The following is a 19,751-nucleotide window of genomic DNA, read 5'->3' on the forward strand; positions in this document are numbered from 1 at the left end:
AATTCCGAGGTCCCAAGTCCGAGAGGTGAATTTTTAAAAGAAATTGTTTTCTGAAAAATATAAAGGTTTTTGAAAGTGAAATGCTATGTGAAATTCTGTGGTATCGGGCCCGTATTATGGTTCCGAAGCCTGGTACAGGTTCAATATGATTTATATGTGTTGTCGGTAAAGTTTGGTAATAAACTGAATCCATTTGATGTGATTCGGACCTTAAATGCAAAATTTGATGTTTAAAGAAGTTTTGAGAAATTTCATTGATTTTGAGGTTTAATTCGACGTTTATGATGTTATTTTGGTGATTTGGTTACACGAATAAGCCCGTAGGATATTTTTAAGGTTGTGTGTATATTTGGTTTGGAGCCTCGAGTGCTCGGGTGAGTTTTGGATAGGTGTCGGGGTGTTTTGGAACTCAAAAATCTGGTTTTCTGCTGTTGCTGGTGTCCAGCTATTTTGTACTATGCGATCGCATAGGAAGGCTCGCAATCGCATAGTGTAAACTTCAGGGGTCCTGTTTTGTGCTATGCGATCACATAGGTCCTTCCGCGATCGCGTAGAGTAAATTCTGGGAGATCACAAATTGTTCTATGCGATCGCATTGTTCCTTCCGCGATCGCAATGTATTAAACCTAACCTGGGAAGGAAACCCATTTTCTTCTATGCGATCGCACTGCCTTGACCACGATAGCAGTGACCAATCTCCCTTACCCTATGGGATCACATTCCTTTCTTCGCGATCGCATAGACCAAAATCCGCCCAGTTATTTTTAAGTTCAAAAAGAGAATGTATTACGGGAGTTTCACCATTTTTCACAAACACCTTCTTCTCCACACCTCTTGGGCGATTTTTTGAAGAGAAACTTCACCATAGCTTCATAGGTATGTAATCCTAAGCTCGTTTTCTTCCATTTTTATCAACACCCATTAGGTTTCTAGGCCTACAACATGAGATTAAGGGTAGAAATTTAGGGATTTGGGTAGAGTTAGGGCTTTTTGATTATTTGGAAATTTGACCTCGTTTTGGGGTCGGATTTCAAAACAAATTATATATTCGGGCTTGTGGGTGAATGGGAGATCGGGTTTTGGTCCGAACCTCGTATTTTGACCAAGCGGGCCCAGGGTCAATTTTTTGACTTTTTGGGAAGAATGATTGAAAAGTTATAATTAAGCATTGGAATTGGATTGTTCAGTGTTTATTGATAATATTAAGTCGATTATGTCTAGATACGATTGATTTGGAGCCAAATTCAAAAGGAAAAGCGGTGTTTGAGGCTTGAGTTGGCCGTGGAAGTTCGAGGTAAGTGTTTGGTCTAACTTTAGCTTGAGGGATTAGGAGTTGTGTCCTATTTGCTACTTGTTTCTTGTTGAGTACGACGTATAGGCATGGTGACGAGTATCTATACGTTGGTGTCAAGCATGACTGTGAGTCTTGAATTGTAATTTATGGTGTTCTTAAATAATACTACGGGTGCTTAAGTTGATGATTCTCTGTATTGAGCAAGGATTATGATTATTCTCGTGGAAATTTCTTATGACTGAGTATTGGTGTTAGCTGAGGTAGTTAGATGTTGGAACAAGTTTGGTTATAGCTGTTTCCCCCTTGCCGGGGCATAAATACCTATACTGTCGATTCCCTTGCCAGGATAGTGTAGTTCCTTATTGATCCCTTGCTGGGACTCTTGTTATGGTTGTTGATTGTATATGGGGATCGGGTTGCGCGCCGCAACAATGATATGATTGGATCGGGTTGCGCGTCGCGCCAATGATATGATTGGATCGGGTTGCACTCCGCAACAATGATATGATCGGATCGGGTTGCACGCCGCAACAATAATATATTTGGATCGGGTTGCGCGCCGCAACAATGATATGATTGGATCAGGTTGCGCGCCGCGATAATGATATGATTGGATCAGGTTGCATGCCGCAACAATGATATGATTGGATCGGGTTGCACGTCGCAACGATGATATATTTGGATCGAGTTGCACGCTGCAACAATGATATGATTGGATCGGTTTGCACGCCGCAACAATGATATATTTGGATCGGGTTGCACGCCGCAATAATGACATGATTGGATCGGTTTGCACGCCGCGACAATAATATAATCGGATCGGGTTGCACGCCGCAACAGTGATAAATGATATGGATCGGGTTGCACGCCGCAACAGTGCCGTTAAATGTTAGGATCCGGTTGCGTGCCGCAACAATTGATGATACAAAGTGTTTATAGATTGGATACAAGTTCCTTATTGTTTCGCTATGAATTCTAAGTTGTCCTTATGCCTTTATTCTTGATTTACTGTTGATACTGATATACCCCGCAGCATGTACCCCCTCCCATCTTCACTTGTTTATTCCTGTTTTATTTTTCACTGTATATTATATAACTGCACAAGTTTATTTGGCAGTCTGTCCTAGCCTCGTCACTACTTCGCCGAGGTTAGGCTAGGCACTTACAGCACATGGGATCGGTTGTGCTGATACCACACTCTGTACTATTTTGTGCAGATCCCAGTGCTGCAGATTTCGGACCGCAGTGAGGTTTTGGCTTCTTACTTACCAGGCGACCCGGGGTAGTCCTGCAGGCGTCCGCAGGCCTTGGGGTCTCCCTCTTTTTTCCTGCTTCTCTTATGTAGTTCCAGAGACAGTATTTTGTTATTTCTTTTAGACCCTTATTTGTAGTACTCCTAGACAGTCTGTGATGTTGTGACACCAAATCTTGGGTGGTTTTGTTATGGGATGGTATTAGTAGTACTGTTAACTTGAAAATTTACTTCTTCCACTTGTTAAATTATGTTGTTATAAATTGTTGATGCTAAGTCATTAAATTAAAAAAAATGGAAGACAGGTCAAATAGTTCAGTTAGTTGGCTTGCCTAGCTTTCACTAGTAGGCGTCATCACGACTCCCGAGGGTGGAAAATCTGGGTCGTGACAGTCATACAGACTTGGAAAAGCATTTAAGATGCATTAGCAACAAAGCCTAGTTTACGATCATATTCATGATTTAGGCTTTTGTATAGAAAAATGTCTAGTTCCTTTTGTCTCTATATTTTTGGATGTATCAACTTTTGTACTATTAAATCAATAAAACATCTTTTATACTTCAATGCAATTCGTCTTCTTTTCCTCATAGATATGTGTCTCTACACTTGGAAGAATTAATATAATGATCCGATGACGCCAAACTTTTATTTTTTTAAAAACTCATGCGACTGAACTTAGAATGAAAGTCTAAGCTGCCTACGCACCTCGGTGAAGAGAATCAAGTCATAACGTAGTTCTGAGGGATGAGTTTTTTATTATTTTTTCTTTTTTTATGTCCTAATTTTTGCCTAGGCCGCCTCTCGCGAGGTTTTCAACCTAGCGGATTTTTTTTTGGCCGTACACAGTTTAGACTCATGCGGGCCAGGAGTATAGCAACGTGCAGTTTAGGCTCATGCGTCGAGGAGCGTCATGACTTGCAGTTTAGGCTCATGCGTCGAGGAGCGTCATGACATGCACTTTAGGCTCATGCGTCGAGGAGCGTGGTGACTTTCATGGAAAGTACTGCTTTAGAAATTTTCCGTTGATCGGACCAACTCTGAGACCATCCTTATCGACATTTTTGTATGCGCCACTTGAATAGGCTTCCTTCACAACATATGGCCCATTTTTGAGGTAAACTTGTTGCCTATGCGTTTGTTGAGGATTATGGGTCGTCGAACAGCTAGGACTAAGTCTCCCACTTGCAATGATTGTGTCCGCACTTTCTTGTTGAAGGCTCTAGCTAGTCGAGCTTGATAGCACTCCAATTTTTGTTGCGCTTCCAATCTTTTCTCATCCAATGCCTCTAACTCTACTAGGCGAAGTTGAGCATTCTCTTCGGACTGAGTCCTTCTTGGATTGCGATCCGCAATGATGGAATTTGTTGCTCTAACGGAAGGACGCTTCTACGCCATATACCAAAGAGTAAGGAGTTGCTTGTGTAGCAGTTCTGAAGGTTGTCCGGTATGCCCACAAAGCTTCACCAATTTTCGCAGTAAAAAGTAAGATTACCACTTATTTTTCAAGAAAATATTTTCCGTTATACCAAACACACCCCTAGTGTCATTTCTATAATGATTTTCTGCTGCCACTTACAGTTTGAACAGACAAAATAATAATATAAATATCTCATGTGTTATTTTTACAAATTTGTATTATATTTTTACTATCTCTCGTGAAAAATATGACATAACTAAAATAAGATTTGCGATGGATTACAAAATTAAATCTCCCTCTATTCCACGTCGTGTGAAGTTGTATGCAATTTCTAGAAGCAAACACAAATAAAATGTCAACCATGAACTAAGTCGTCAGTCTTGAACAAAAAGTTGATCATGAAATTTGGTATGAACGTTTAACTTTAAAAGTGAATTTTTTTTAGATTAGTCGAGTCTCAAAGTAAATATCCAACATCAAGTGAAAAATAAAAAGAAGCTGATCAAAATGGTTGGTCTGAAAATTGATTGTGTTATTTACGTGGGTGTACATCATCGGGATAAAACGAAAAACTAAATCAAATTTAAATTTGATCTTTAGGTTCAGTTTCTCTATTCTTGTTTTGAAATTTGAAGTAGAAATAACGCTTTTCGTCCCTTTGTAATTGTCTAATTCCAATTTTGATCCTTATGATATTGGGCTTAGCATATTTTACCTTTAATTAGATAAAATGAATGCTTATAGTCCTATTACTTTATGGAGGCTAACAGTTCAAACAGAATGTTCACTACTGCGAAGGGCAATTTGGGTATTACAAATATAACTCTTTAAGAACAAATTAAACCTACGCTATCCGTTTTAATTTATATGAACCTTTATTTTTTGAGAGCTAGTTTAACTAATCTTTGAAACTAATTTGGATTAGATTAACTCGATATTTTGAAGTTAGAATTTAAATATAAAAAATATAAGAAAAGTACTATAACTAGCAATTCTTCTCATGTCAATATCACGAAAAAATATATTTCAGAATATTGGTCAAAATTTACACAGTTTAAATCTCAAAAAGTAAAATGTTTCACATAAACTAAAAGGGAGGGAGTAGAACTCTTTCCGACACGTAAAAGAACATAAGAGAAAATTAATTTGATTGGTTTTACACATGAATTTATCTTACACAAGAAAAATAACTTCTCTATCTGTCCCAAAAAATTATACATTTTGAATTTCGAGATTGAAACTTTTTAGTCTTAAATATACAAGTATATATCAATTGCTTTAGTTGTTTAGAGGTGGACTTTCCATAAATAGCTACTACAAAATTAAACTTACTTTTAAAACTTAGATGCTTTAGATAAACTATATGTAATGCTTGCATATAATCCACTTTATCCTAAGCAAATATCATGGATATCATTATTTCCTAAAGTGGAGCAAGAATGCTTGAGTGGATGGATTTAGACCATTTTGAACCACTTCTTTCACAAAGGGGAACAATGAAAATTTGACAATAGAAAATCCAATTATGTGGCCAATAATGTAAAGAGACAATGACATGTCTATCAAGATATAAAGGTGATGTTGGCTCGCATTAAAGACGTGGTCTAGTGGTCAATAAAACGAGTATTAACTTTGAAAATTAAGGTTCAAAGAAATAATCGAGGTAAGTACAAATTAAACCAGACTTCACCGTTATAAAAAAAATAAAGATGATCTTGGCACTCATTTAGACCGCTCATTCCTAGAAATCTTTTCACCCAATCAGTATCTGAAATCTACTAATTCGATTAATTTGAGTTCTCGCCAAATAAGTTCTCTAACGAGATAAAACATTTCGTACTAAAGAAATTCCTAATTTTTAGAGCTTGAAATCAGATATCTTATTAAAAACAGAAGGATCTCAACCATCTCATCATACCCCTTCCGACGATTGGAATTTTGGCACTTACTCCAGTCTCTATCGCTCCTTATCACCATACATCCCCTATTCTCATTACTTTCTCGTTTATGATTTTGCATCACTTACTAATATTGCTTCATTTTTCTTGTGTGAAATCAGTATTTTTAAAAGTCAATTTCCAACACTTGAAATTTTTTGTCCTCTTGTTTGGGGTTCTCCTTTTTGGTTATGCTGTCTTTTGCTTAAGAAAATGACCGTCTAATAAAATTAAGACTTAATTTTATTTGCTTTATTTTGTTATATTGATACTGTCTTAGGACATAAAAAATAAAGGGACTAAAACCTATTGAAATTAAGAAATTGAATGGTGGCTTATCAAAAAAAATTAGTGATAATTTGATTCTTTATTACTTGATGATAGGCTATAATTATGTATTTTAGTCGCTTATTACACTCTAATTTACTGCACTTTAATTGAGTTTGAGCTTTAATCGCTAGTGTTTTGCACTAATGGTGTGTTTTATGCCTTATAGGAGTGATTCCGAGCTACGTAGATGTTATGGAATGAATTCAAGTGATTTGGAGCTTTGAAGTCTGAGTAAAAGCCCAAGGAATTAAGTCGGGATCGTGTTCAGAAATCAACGGATGATAGTTAAGAACGAACGACGAATCGAGTAGGCATATTACGCACTGCCTAGTAAAATGCACAACTTTTCGCTCAGAACTCCATTTGGGCTCCACAATATATGGTTGGAAAGCTACTCAAAGGGATACAACTTTCATGTTTTACGTTTTTCCAAATTTCAAAAAAAATAGGGTGAAAAGTGCGCGTCAAGTGCGCGGCCGCGCACTGGCCGGTCAAATGGGGCAGAACACTGGTCAATAATATACGCGGTCCATCCGCGGTTGATCCGTGGCCGCGCATGTCATATCCGGGAAAAGTGTCCTTTTTCGCTTAGTAGAAGGTATAATTGTTTGGGCCCGACCATACTTGGTATAAATACATGGAAAGACGGGATTTGGAGGACTTTTGATATAATTTAGACCTAAGGAGGCTAAGGAGACCGGGGATTCGACCGAAGGAGGCAAGAACACACTAGGAGCAAGGCGGAGAATTCTTCTACGAGTTTTTCACTTCCTTCTTCCTATTTCCATTATTGGTTATGAATTTTAGTATTGTAGTTATGCATACTATTATGAATAGCTAATTTGTTATCTAGGGTTTTGATGGAACCTATTGGAGTATGATTTTTCTGTTAAGTTAATATAGTTTTTCCGTAGTATTTTCTCTATTTGTTCAACTACGTTATTATTGTGGTTGGTTGAAGAGCTCTCAATCGACTGTGCCTATTTAGTGTGTATTACTCGGGAGAGAGTGTATATTTAGGTAGTTGTTGAACAACATCACTCCTAACGTCCAATATTCATGGAGAAAGAATCGTAATAAATGTAAAGAAGAGGCATCTTTTACCCAATAGCGAAGAGTTTGAACCAAGATTTCCAGATGAACGGGGTAGGGTATTAGTATATCTAATACATAATTTAGATGTGAAAAATTGTCCTCTAAAAAAGGAAATGTTGAATGAATTGATCGTAAATTATGAGATTTAAAAATCTTTTTGCCTTCGAAAGAAGATAAAGAAGATATTAATCGTAGAGAAAACGGAATTTCCACAATAAACGCAAATCCCTCTGATATCATTTGAGAATACAAACTCACACCCGCTAATCCGCGCTTCCATTCGCAACCTGAAGCCAAGCCATTGACGAGCCCCGAAGCGAGTGGTTGGTGGAATACGAGTAAGGACTTTGTTTGCCCAAGTCCCTTGCTTGAAGGACTATCGCACTTTCAGTGGTACTGAGACTGTCCCTACCACTACCCTTTATCAAGCTAGTTTACAAGAGTTCTGGCTTTCCCAACCGGACAAAACTTCTAGGGAATCATTTATCGTATCGGAGGTTATGTTCTTTTTTGCTCTTTTTCGGGCTTCTTCTCATTCTTCTTTGGCACCTACGGTAGAGATCGGAGGTATTTGGCCCCCAAAGGGGATTGCGGTTTTAGATCCTTGGGAAATCCCTTTTCTTAATACCCTTATTCCCCTTTCATCCGGAGCTGCCGTAACTTGGGCTCATCATGCTATACTCGCGGGGAAGGAAAAACGAGCAGTTTCTTCTTATTATGGCGGCTATGTTTTCGTGGCGAAAATGAACGAAAAGCGAGATGAGCGTGCTATTTTCAAATCGATTGATAGATAGCCTGATCTGTTCTGATAGATCGAAAGAGATAGAGAGGGAATCTCTCAAGAATAAGGGGAAATCTCCTATTTCTATCTATTGATGAGACAACTATCTATTCTTGATCCATCAGAAAGAAATCGATATGTATCTGATGGAGTCTACATCGTACATCAATACAAAGGGCTTAAAGGTGTGATTAGGGATAACGAAACCTTGGGTGCGATCCGAGTAAGCCGTACTTAATGCCAGCTAGCGTAATTTGGGAGAATATGTCTAGTAAATTGTGATAATTACTCGGGAAAGAGTTACGACAGTCAGATCCCTCATGATCGGTAGTGAATACTTTGGCGAATTTATAGAAAACGCAGCGGGAAGGATTCCGACAATAGGGGAAATCATAACTCTAGACCTCCTTAATCTTGTCTCTAACCCTTAGTATCTTTAGTTGTTAATTTACTATTTTAATTTGTTAGTTAATTAGTTAAACACAAGAATCTTAATATCTATAAGTAGGAATTGTTCAAGCTTGTCTTCTTGGTGATATTGAACAGTTGTAGCTAAGCCTTAGTTCTCTGTGGGATTCGACTCCGGACTTGTAAACCGGATTATATTTGCAACGTCCGCTTAGTCCTTTTTATAAGGCATAGTTGGGCGTGATCAAAATTTGACTATAATTATATATTTTAGTCGATTATTACATTCCAATTTATTGCACTTTAATTGAGTTTGAGCTTTAAAACTAAGGAATATTAAGAAAAGGACTTCCAAACATTCAACAATTTCTTTAAATTCTTAAAGTGGAAGAGGAAGCAGAATAATTCATCACGTGCCAAACACGTGATCGTCACAAAAGAGACAAAAAATTTAAAGAAGGGACATATTCTGTCTAGTTTTATAACTTAAAGGATGTAATATGTTATACTATAAAATATCATAGGAAAAATTAATATGTATATTAATCAAGTTAATGAGTTTCAGATACGGAATGATTATACCACACCCAGATAAAAAACCTTAGGATATTCAATCATCTCTGGATTTTCCAAAGAATTTGAATGGTAAAAACCCTTTGAGCATAGTACTAAAGGTTGCTTATTGATCTAAAAAAAAAATAGCTCCGGGCACAAAGTATGCCGACTCACACAGGATTCGGAAAAGGACTTTACTTTAGGAGTATGATGTAGACAGCATGTCCTAATGCAATGGTTCGAACCCGTTACCTAAAGAAATAGAGCAACAAATCATGTTTTTCCAACCAAAAATAAAATGGAAAATTAATGGCCAAATTACACTTCATATAATAAAAATCCAATCTTTCTTCTATTAGGGGTAGTTGCAAGTTGCTGCAGCAGACATATGAGCAGGAAACCCATGTCCCACTTTTAATATAAAATCAGAATTTTGTTTATCCTCTTATGAATTGACAAATATCTTTAAAGCCGACATTTGTATTACTATTTCAAGCTAAATAATCATTAGTCAAATAGAGTTTATTGGTCAATATATGCAACTTAATTGCTAAAAAAAATTGAGCCCATTTAATTTTAATCTTGAAACTTCAACTTTCTAAGGTAGATACAAAGTCAACTTTTGTATATCAAATATAATGAATCCATCTTTTTGCTAACAAAAAGAAAAATCCAAGAAACACCCTTATCTCCCCTTAGTGTATTTTTCATTATTTACTTGTTTTAGTTGTATATTTTGAGCTGCTCAAGATTACAAATGAACCAAGAAAACAGGTATATTTTGATAATATCATTAAACCTTTGTATATTTTCCTTAATCCTAGGTAAATGTTCTGGTGTTGATCCTCAGTTTATAGCATGTCAGCCAATAAATTGCAAAAATGGTCCAAAAATAAGTTTTCCATTTTATATTCAAGATGAGCAAGAATCTTATTGTGGATACCCTGGATTTGGGTTAAATTGTAGTGAACAAGGTTTTCCTGTTGTACATATTGCTGCAAATGAGTATATAGTTGAAAAGATTTCATATCAAGATCATATTTTTCAGCTGAAAAATTCAGTCTTTAATAGTACTACAAGCAATGGTTGTGTTTCTGAGATCAAGAACATCTCACTCGATAATCGCCCTTTTAAATTTGTCAATGAATCAAGAATTTACTTGTTGTCAAAGTGTAATGAGTCGATACCCGAGCATCTTTTGAAGAACAAGATTGGTTTTGGTTGTGGTGAAGAAAATGGAAATGAGTGGGGTGTTGCTATGTTTGCTGAGGATGAAGGCTTTGAGTCTGCATTAGAAATGTGCAAAAATCATGTAATGGTACCAGTAGAAATGAATGAAAATGAGGGAAGGAATCAAGTTCTTGATTATCAATTGATATTGAGAAGGGGTTTTAGATTGAGTTGGACAGCTAGTAATTGCAGTGAGTGTGCAGAAAGCGGAGGGCGTTGTGGATTTGAAGAAAAACCTTATCAATTCAAATGTTTCTGCACTGACAGGCCTCATTCCGCGAGTTGCAAGCCTACCAGTAAGCCCCTCTCTAGTAGTTAATTTGCAGTATAATTATGTAGAAACTTATGCTATGATGCATTTTAGGTTCTTTTCGTGTGATTACCAAGCGCTTAATAAGTATTGCTTGATGATCTAGGCATCAAGATACAGCTGAAATGGAGATCTGGATTATGCTGTAGATGATCAATGATTTGTAAAAACCAGAAAATTTGTTCACCCAAGGAAATATCCTTGTAGCAGCTAATAATTCTCTGATGAATGGTGTCTTGTTATGATTAAACTATGCATTTTGGGGTTTGATCTTTTGTCCTTGGTTACACAAATAGTATTTTGTTAAGTATATGAGGAAACCAATTTAAGATTTCCTTATTTCTATTCTCAATCTAATAGGCCACATTATCAAAGGCCATTAAAGGAATAGTGCAAGTGATCATCTCTTAGTTGAGCTTTATCTGTAGTAATCCATGTCCAAGGTTCCATCTGGTATTTGGACAAGTGGTTAACAGGAGATAGAAGGCTAATTGCCAATCAAGATTCAGCACAATCATCCTTCAAAATAAAGAAAAAAACAGTAGAAAATTTCCAAAACTCATCTTTGAGCTATGGAGATTGAAATGGCGTGCTGGGTATCTTCTTCTGCTATTTGGACAAGGGGTTAAGTTCCAATGAGCATAAATTCAAGTCTAGATTGAACTGTATTCTCTTTGTAATCCGTTACCGAAGCATGGAAAACCAAGTCAAACTCAATAAAATAAGGTAAAACATTTCAAAGTATATAATCAGGATCTGACTTGTATTTATCTTACTTAATTAACTTCAGTATTGGTAGAAATCTGCAACAGCAACCATGTTTTACTACTACTCCACATGTGTTACATATTATTCCTTCTCATTCATCAATCATGCCATTCTTGTCATTCGTCAACCATATTTGTTCTTGTGATTATCTAAGTTTGAAAGCTAACACACTCTTCTACATCACTATGAGTAGTTTCTTCCTGTGAGAGCCGATCACTTCGGTTGGTGAACACTGAGATACTGAATTCTTCATGCATAGCTCCCTCAAAAGTTTTTTGGGATCGATTGATCTCCGTTCACATTTGGTTCAACTATAGAAAATCTTAGTACTTGTTTTATGTCTGCAATAACTCTTTTCCCACGTAACGCCCAAAACCAATTGCTTGTGCTTCCAATGATGTGACTTATCCTTATGCTGTTTTAGATAATGGGAAAGACCATGTCGATTGTAGTTCAATGCCTTGAGAGTCATATGTTGCTGCACCAGTCGAAATATGAAAGAAGGGTAATCGAAATGGCAAGAGATAGACCATGTAAGGTGGTTGTGAAATGGATTTACACTAGATGGTCTGGAATTAGGTTAGTGGTTGTGAAAGAAGCAGCTACCATTGTGGCTTTGGAAATGGTGAACCTGTTTGTTATTGCTCTGATTAATCTCACCAGAATCATCGCTGTGATAGTAACTGCTACTACCTGATGCAACTTTAATGTACTAGGCATATAGATACTGAATATTTGCAGGGTTACAAAAGCTACAACGATTGAAGGCGCTTTCATGTGTATCATAAACATCCAAATCTCTTCTCTTATATATTAATATCAATTGCCTAAAAGCTCTATTAACAAGACTCTACTAAGATACTGCTCATGACCCGTAAGACCTGCGAAACCTAGGCTCTGATACCACTTTATTACGATCCAAAATCCATTAATCCGTCATCAAATCTTGGGAGTATTATGTTATTGCTTCTTTTATTTCCAGTTTGCACTGAAACATTTTATATGTTCTCTTTTCTTCCTTGTCAGATGCAGATCATTGCTTTTCTGTACTACCTCCTCCATGATTTGTCTGACATTACCTCATTTTCAGGAAAAAATAAATTGGGATTGATTCTTGGCTCAGGTAAGTTAGTGCTATATTATTATCCCTAAATTTGAGATATGATCATAGTTCCAACATCTTGTTAACTTTCATTGTTGTCTTTTTGCAGTTTTAGGTGGAGCAGTGTTAATAATCTTGGTGGTCGCCTTCATTGTCTGTCGTTACAAGAACGAACACAAAGGTTGTTTATTCTTCCAATCAAGAAACAAATTTTCTGATCCTTCCTCAAATTATGACTATGAGGGAGGTAGTAATTATGGCGTCCCGGTCTTCTCATACACTGAACTTGAAGAAGCTACTAGTAAATTTGATTCCTCCAGAGAACTAGGAGATGGAGGTTTTGGAACTGTTTACTACGGTAAGAATCTTGAAAGCAAAAATAGATGTTCGAATGACACGAATAGGTAACTAATTTATGCAGTTTGCTAAATTTGTACATTCCTTACTAGGTAAACTTAAGGATGGGAGAGAAGTTGCAGTGAAGAGACTTTATGAGCACAACTGCAAGAGAATGGAGCAGTTTAAAAATGAAATTGAAATTCTCACTCGCCTAAGGCACCGGAATCTTGTTACCCTTTATGGTTGCACACCAAAACATAGCCGTGAACTCCTCCTTGTTTACGAATACATTTCCAATGGAACAGTGGCTGATCACTTGCATGGTGATAGAGCAAAGGACGGATTCCTTGTGTGGCCTATCCGCATGAATATTGCTTTAGAAACTGCTTGTGCATTGGCTTACCTCCATGCCTCTGAGATAATACATCGAGATGTGAAGACTAGCAACATACTCCTTGACGACAATTGTTGTGTCAAAGTTGCAGATTTTGGGCTTTCAAGACTTTTTCCTAATGATGCTACTCATGTCTCAACTGCTCCTCAAGGGACAGCTGGATATGTTGATCCAGAATATCATGAATGTTACCAGCTCACTAATAAAAGTGACGTTTATAGCTTTGGTGTTGTCCTTGTTGAACTTATATCATCAATGCCTGCTGTTGATATTACAAGGCATCGACATGAGATCAATTTGGCTAACTTAGCGATGAAGAAGATTCAAAAAAGTGCATTCGATGAGTTGATTGATCCGTCACTGGGATTTACATCAGATGCAGAAGTTAGGAGAATGACTACCTCAGTAGCAGAGCTAGCTTTTCAATGCTTGCAGCTTGAGAAGGACTTCAGACCGACAATGGATGAAGTACTGGAGACGCTAAAACATATTCAGCGCGCTGATGATATCAAAGATGAGAAGACAAAGGAAAAAATTGTCAATGACACTGAACCTGAAAGTGAAAAGGTCCCTCCTTCTCCTGCACCCGATAATGTTGTACTGCTGAAGAAGAGGCAAATGCCACCTTCACCAATTTCTGTAACTGAAAAGTGGCTTAGTAGCTGTGGCAGTAGTAGTATTAGCGGGTGAAACTGTTACACGCTTTGCGTTCATCTAAAAGTACTTGATACAAATATGTACTCAAACACCCATTGCATCATCTGTAAAGGACAACAACAACAACATACCCAGTATTATCCCACACTGTGGGGTCTGGAGAGGGTAATGTGTACGCAGACCTTACCCCTACCTTGTGAGGATAGAGAGGTTGTTTCCAATAGACCCTCGACTCAGGAAAGCATAAGCACCATCATCTGTAAAGGAATCGCCAGATTATCGATCTCTTTCTTTGTATGTTTCTATTAAGTACAGTTTTTTTTTTTTTTGGAAATGGTAACAAGTTTTATATTATTAAAAACACAAAAGGCTGTGTGGGGCAAAATTACAAAGTGAAGGAAGCAAAAAGGTATGAACTACCAAAAAGTATCTTCTACCTTATAGAGACTCTAAGTACTTCTAATGGAGACTCAGTATCATCCATATATTCCTGTTTACACCAGAAATAGAACAGTATAATACAATTTAGTTTTATCATCTGGATTGAGTTGTTTTTATCTTCAAAACGTCTTGAATTCCTCTCCATCTAGACAGTCCACCATATGCAAGCTGGAATTATGCTCAATGCGTGGAGACAACCTCTTGCAAAATGCAGGGCAAGGCTGCGTACAATAGATCCTTGTGGTCCGGCCCTTCCCCGGACCCCGCGCATAGCCGGAGCTTAGTGCACCGGGCTGCCCTTTTCTTCTTTTTTGGTCTGTTGATCATTCAACTCTGCCAAAGTATCCATTGGCATTGTCCAACTCAGGCCTATCATTGCTAGAAAGATGTCCCATAATTGTGCAGCCATTTTGCAATTTAGAAACAGATGGCTTTCTCAAGATTTTCCACACAAATGGCCATTAGAACACAGTTACATTTCTCTCCTCTTCAGTTTTTCTTGAGTTAAACAAGCCTCCTTTGCTACCAGCCAAAGAAAGCATGCCACTTTGTATGGAACATTTACCTTCCATATGTGCTTCCACAGCCACTGTTGAGACTATTAAGTACAGCTTCTAATGTAGAGGATTCTAACTAGTGAAATGGAGGTGCTCTCCGTGCTAACTTACAATCATTTCCATAGACTGTTATGTTCACTGTAGTTTGGCTCGACGCCCAGGAAGGCAAACCTTCTTTTTTGTCATTGTCTTCCTCTGCCTTTCTCTCGGTAGAATCAAATCAATCTATAGCTTAATCATCCTGGAAGCTGAGAATTGGTCCAGATACAAGATATACCTCTTCATTTAATGAGCTTACACATTTACCATGTTATCTTAGCTTTGAGATTGCTTATAATGAATATCATCCACTTCACTCAAGACATTTGACAGCAAATATATAGTATGTGGAATGCTTATAACTAAATAATGGTATGTGCATAAGCATTCAGTAACCCTTGCATATTAATTAAAAAGATTTTTTTCTTGGTTTCCCACTCAATATCTGGTACCCGCATTGGGACCGACTAAATCTGGATTCGCGGCGGAAAGTTCCACATGGGAGGGTTTTTGGGGGGGGGGGGGGGGGGGTGTTACAGTGCTCATTGACAAAGGAAACAATATGTCCACGGCTCAAACCCGAGACCTCTGGTTAAGGATGAAATAGTACTTACCGCTCCACCACAGCCTTTGTTGGTACAAGAATACATGTCATATACTCACAGGTTTGAGTAAGTCTTTTTCCAGATTAGTAGATAACAGAATACCTTTACAGTTCACTAGAAAATGGCCCATAACTGATATATTTACCAACTTCCCTTTCTCTAATGGAAATATTACATGAGCCAAAATACTAACCTTCAGCTTCAGAAAGAAGATACATGCTTATTAAACTGCTTAAAATAGACAAAAGGAAGCAGAAAAATCTCTTAGATTAAGAGTCAATAAGTCAAGTCTTTACATTATAGTCAATGAGGAAGAAGAGTGGAAAATTCTTCCATCTTGTCCCTCACTTGAATCTTGTTTCCTTTTCCTCAAAGTCTTTGTAAAAAAATTCCAAGTCAACTGATAGAAAAATTAAACCAGATAACAAGGTTAATATTGCAGAATAAACCATTAACATCCTTCTTTTCTTGTTTTCTTGCTTTTTGAGACCATATAGGAGTAGATAGTATGGCTTCTACTTTCATGTTTTTGTGTTGTTTACTGATCTTTAACCTACCTCAACTACAAGGTAACTCCAAATCCAACTGCACCGAGGAATTCGAGTGTGGAAATCTTGGAGTTATGAAGTTTCCTTTCACAAATTCTAGCAACCCCGAGTGCGGATTATACAAGTTTGATTGTCAGGCTAAACCATATCCAAAGATTGAACTTGGTGGACAAAAGTATGATGCTTTAGTGAGGAAGAGTGATTTTTTCCTTCTTTCAGATCCTGAGCTTCAGAAACACTTAGAAAAAAAAAGTTGCAAGTCTTTTAACAAAAAATTCTCATTTCCAAACTCCCCTTTGATTTCTTTCCAAATTATTCCTAACTTAACTTTGTACAGATGCAACCATAGTCAGGACATCATGCAGAAGAAAACTGATGCATTTTTTCATGATTTTGATAATTACACTAAGTGTAAAGATTTCAATGTCTATTATCACCATCCCAATAAAACATTGGGAAATTCTAGTCATAAGATAAGTGGCAAACTTCCATATCAATGTTCAATTGTACAATTGCCAATTCCTTTGCCTACACCATCAAAACCATATGCAAGTGACTTGTTTGAACTGTTGAGTTCTAATATTCTTCTAGAATGGGAGTTGTCTAAAGATTGTCATCACTGTCTTGACAAAGGAGGGAAATGCCTGCTCAGTCGCGAACACAAGTTTCATTGTTCCAAAGGTATAAGCAACTGAAACTTACTATTGTATCAATCCAACTTTGGTGGTAAAAAAATCTTGTTTTGCTTGTTTTCTATTGAGTTTTATCTAAAATAGCTGTTCTTTTTCTTTTACTGCAGGAAAAAGCAAGTTGAAAATGATTCTGGCCTCAGGTAATACCACATTTGTAGTTTAAAAGGTACACTTCCAAAGAATCAGATTTTGATTACTGTATCTTCTATTTTCTAGTTTTTATTGGAGTTGGTTTGATCCTAGTATCTTCCATTGTCATCCTTTCTATCTGGCGTCGCAAGAGAGGGAAGAATGGTTCTACACAATTTCGTCGGGAGCTTGAGGTAGAGAGCAGATATTTTGGATTTCAAGTTCCAGTTTTTTCCTATGCTGAACTTAAAGAAGCCACCAACAATTTTGATCCCTCTAATGAGCTTGGAGATGGAGGTTTTGGGACTGTATATTATGGTAAGTATAGCTTTAAATATAAGATATATGTTAAGAAAAAAACTCAGTATCTCATTGTTGTTACATGTTATGAATTAGGAAAACTATATGATGGAAGAGAAGTTGCAGTAAAATGCCTATATGAGCACAACTGCAAGAGAATGCAACAGTTCATAAATGAAATCGAAATCCTTACTCGTTTGAGGCACCAAAATCTTGTGTCTCTTTATGGCTGCACATCAAGACGAAGCCGTGAACTTCTCCTTGTTTATGAATACATTCCTAATGGAACAGTTGCTGATCATCTCAACGGCGAAGGAGCAGGAGAGGGATTGCTCACGTGGCCAATCCGCATGAATATTGCAGTAGAAACAGCCAGTGCATTGGCCTACCTCCATGCTTCTGATGTGATACATCGCGATGTCAAGACTAATAACATTCTTCTTGACGACAACTTTCGTGTCAAAGTTGCAGATTTTGGGCTGTCAAGACTTTTTCCTAACGACGTTTCTCACATATCCACTGCTCCCCAAGGGACACCTGGATACGTCGATCCTGAGTATCATGAATGTTATCAGCTTACTGACAAAAGTGATGTTTTTAGTTTTGGGGTTGTTCTAATCGAGCTCATATCATCAATGCCAGCTGTGGACATTACTAGGCATAAGCACGAGATCAATTTGGCCAACTTGGCGATAAACAGGATACAAAGATGTGCATTTGATGAACTGATAGATCCATCGCTCGGGTTTACATCAGATACACTTGTTAAGAGAATGACTATCTCTGTCGCGAAGCTAGCTTTTCGATGCTTGCAACTTGAGAAAGATATCAGGCCAACAATGGATGAAGTATTGGACATTTTGAGAAATATTCAGAGTGGAAAATTCCAAAATGAGAAGACATTAGACACCAGTGCTAGTTTTAACTTAATCAAGTCTAAGAGTGTTAATATCCCTCCTTTTTCGCCTGAATCAGATGAAGTTGCACTGCTCAAGAAAGTTAAGTTCTTAAGTTCATCAGATTCTAATAGTGAGATATGGATTAGTGGCTCTACTACAAGCACAAGTGAGTGAGTAACTTAAGAATTTACAAAAAGAATGTATTTTCAGACTTCAGAATCTACTATAGGTAATGTATATATAATAAAGAAGTTATGCTTCTTTTGCTTTTCAACTGTCAATGTTCCTGAAATTATTTCCTTTCTAAAACATCAATGTGTTTTTGGTCTTGTTCCTGTGCCTTAACACAAACTACTGAGGAAAATGTCGGGATCGAAAAAAACAAGGCGTTATACGGATGCTAACAAAGCAAACATTAGCGACGATAAATCAATAAACTCAGTGGAATCCCATAAGTGGGGTCTGAGGAGGGTAATGTGTACGCATACCATATCCTTGCTTTATGAAGGTAGAGAGGTTGTTTCCGAGAAACCCTCGGCTCAAGAACAACGAGTGACAAAGTCGCTTATGAGGGAGCAACTAAAAGTAGGGGGAAAAAGAGCAACCATCAAATTTGTGCTTAGTTGCCTTGGTTAAACTCAAACTTGTTAATTTATAACAGGGAAAAATCCTCAGATATAGTAGGCTAGTCATCAAAGGCCAACATATCCTTGCGTCTCAATTTTATGATGTAATTTGAAACTAGGGATTTTAAACATGTCATACCGCTGGCTATAAGACTTATGAAACTTGGTCTTAATCATGTCATAATGATTATGTGGCCTATTAAAAATTCTCATTAAAGGTAAACACGAAGTTCAGAGTTAAATTGTTTCAAATATATAAATGTATTATTCTTTTTTGAACGGACTAATAGGGAAATAGTATCGCACAAACTGAAAAGATATAAATTATCTCCAGTTCTGGAGCTTCTATAAAAAACAATCATTATGGAATTATGTCACTGCATATAATCAATAAAAAGATAAATCTAGACATGATTTGTTCACATGAGTGAAAATGATAGAGAACTACTATTTTCTGTCCTTTCTTAATAAGACATAGTCAAATGATAAGATGAGTGGAAATTTTTTTCCAATTTCTTGTCTACATATGAGGTCCCTCTTTTTGTTATGTCTGCTTCTTCAAGACTTTACTAATGAATTCCAAGTCAAGTTGAGAGTGTTAGAAACTTTTGGAAGATCAATCATTTTCTTTGAAGACAAGTGGAGGAATACTCGCATTGGAGCCCGATTATATCCGGATTCGCGCCGCGTAGGCCCCATTTAGAGAGAAGCGCTCCCTATCAAGGATTTTTCCATACCAAGAAAAATATACTTCTTTACTTCTTTCAATTTGGTTTAAATAAAATAGCTATAGTACTTAGTGAGTATTACAATTCTTACATGTACAAAGTCTAGTATATGTATCATAATTTAATTGTGAATTTTTTCCTTTTATCGAATACATGTATTAAATCATATTGTATTCTTACATTAATTTCCTAAAACATGAACTTGAAAGATTTCGAGATGAATCTAGTTTATATATCGAATAAAAAGTTCACATCCTTTCGAGAAATTACATGTAAATGTACCTTGCTAATGTTCAATCATTTAGTTTTCATGATAT

At 37.0% G+C, this 19,751-nt stretch overlaps 3 protein-coding genes across 3 annotated transcripts; all 3 read left to right on the forward strand.

Moving 5' to 3' along the window:
• On the forward strand, positions 3,902 to 8,120 carry LOC109235842 (cytochrome c oxidase subunit 3-like). Its single transcript, XM_019402091.1, has 2 exons — positions 3,902 to 3,991; positions 7,701 to 8,120. The coding sequence occupies exons 1-2, from the start codon at positions 3,902 to 3,904 to the stop codon at positions 8,118 to 8,120; spliced, it is 510 nt and encodes a 169-aa protein (XP_019257636.1).
• LOC109235214 (LEAF RUST 10 DISEASE-RESISTANCE LOCUS RECEPTOR-LIKE PROTEIN KINASE-like 1.2) lies at positions 9,629 to 14,054 on the forward strand. The gene is made up of 4 exons (XM_019401231.1): positions 9,629 to 10,596; positions 12,469 to 12,501; positions 12,590 to 12,838; positions 12,930 to 14,054. Exons 1-4 carry the CDS (start codon positions 9,828 to 9,830, stop codon positions 13,901 to 13,903), a joined length of 2,025 nt encoding a protein of 674 aa, XP_019256776.1. The 5' UTR covers positions 9,629 to 9,827; the 3' UTR covers positions 13,904 to 14,054.
• Positions 15,256 to 18,354, forward strand: LOC109235215 (LEAF RUST 10 DISEASE-RESISTANCE LOCUS RECEPTOR-LIKE PROTEIN KINASE-like 1.1). Its single transcript, XM_019401232.1, has 4 exons — positions 15,256 to 16,741; positions 16,860 to 16,892; positions 16,969 to 17,199; positions 17,278 to 18,354. Exons 1-4 carry the CDS (start codon positions 16,021 to 16,023, stop codon positions 18,252 to 18,254), a joined length of 1,962 nt encoding a protein of 653 aa, XP_019256777.1. The 5' UTR covers positions 15,256 to 16,020; the 3' UTR covers positions 18,255 to 18,354.

This window comes from Nicotiana attenuata, chromosome 12 (genome assembly GCF_001879085.1).
Source record: "Nicotiana attenuata strain UT chromosome 12, NIATTr2, whole genome shotgun sequence".
NCBI lineage: Eukaryota > Viridiplantae > Streptophyta > Magnoliopsida > Solanales > Solanaceae > Nicotiana > Nicotiana attenuata.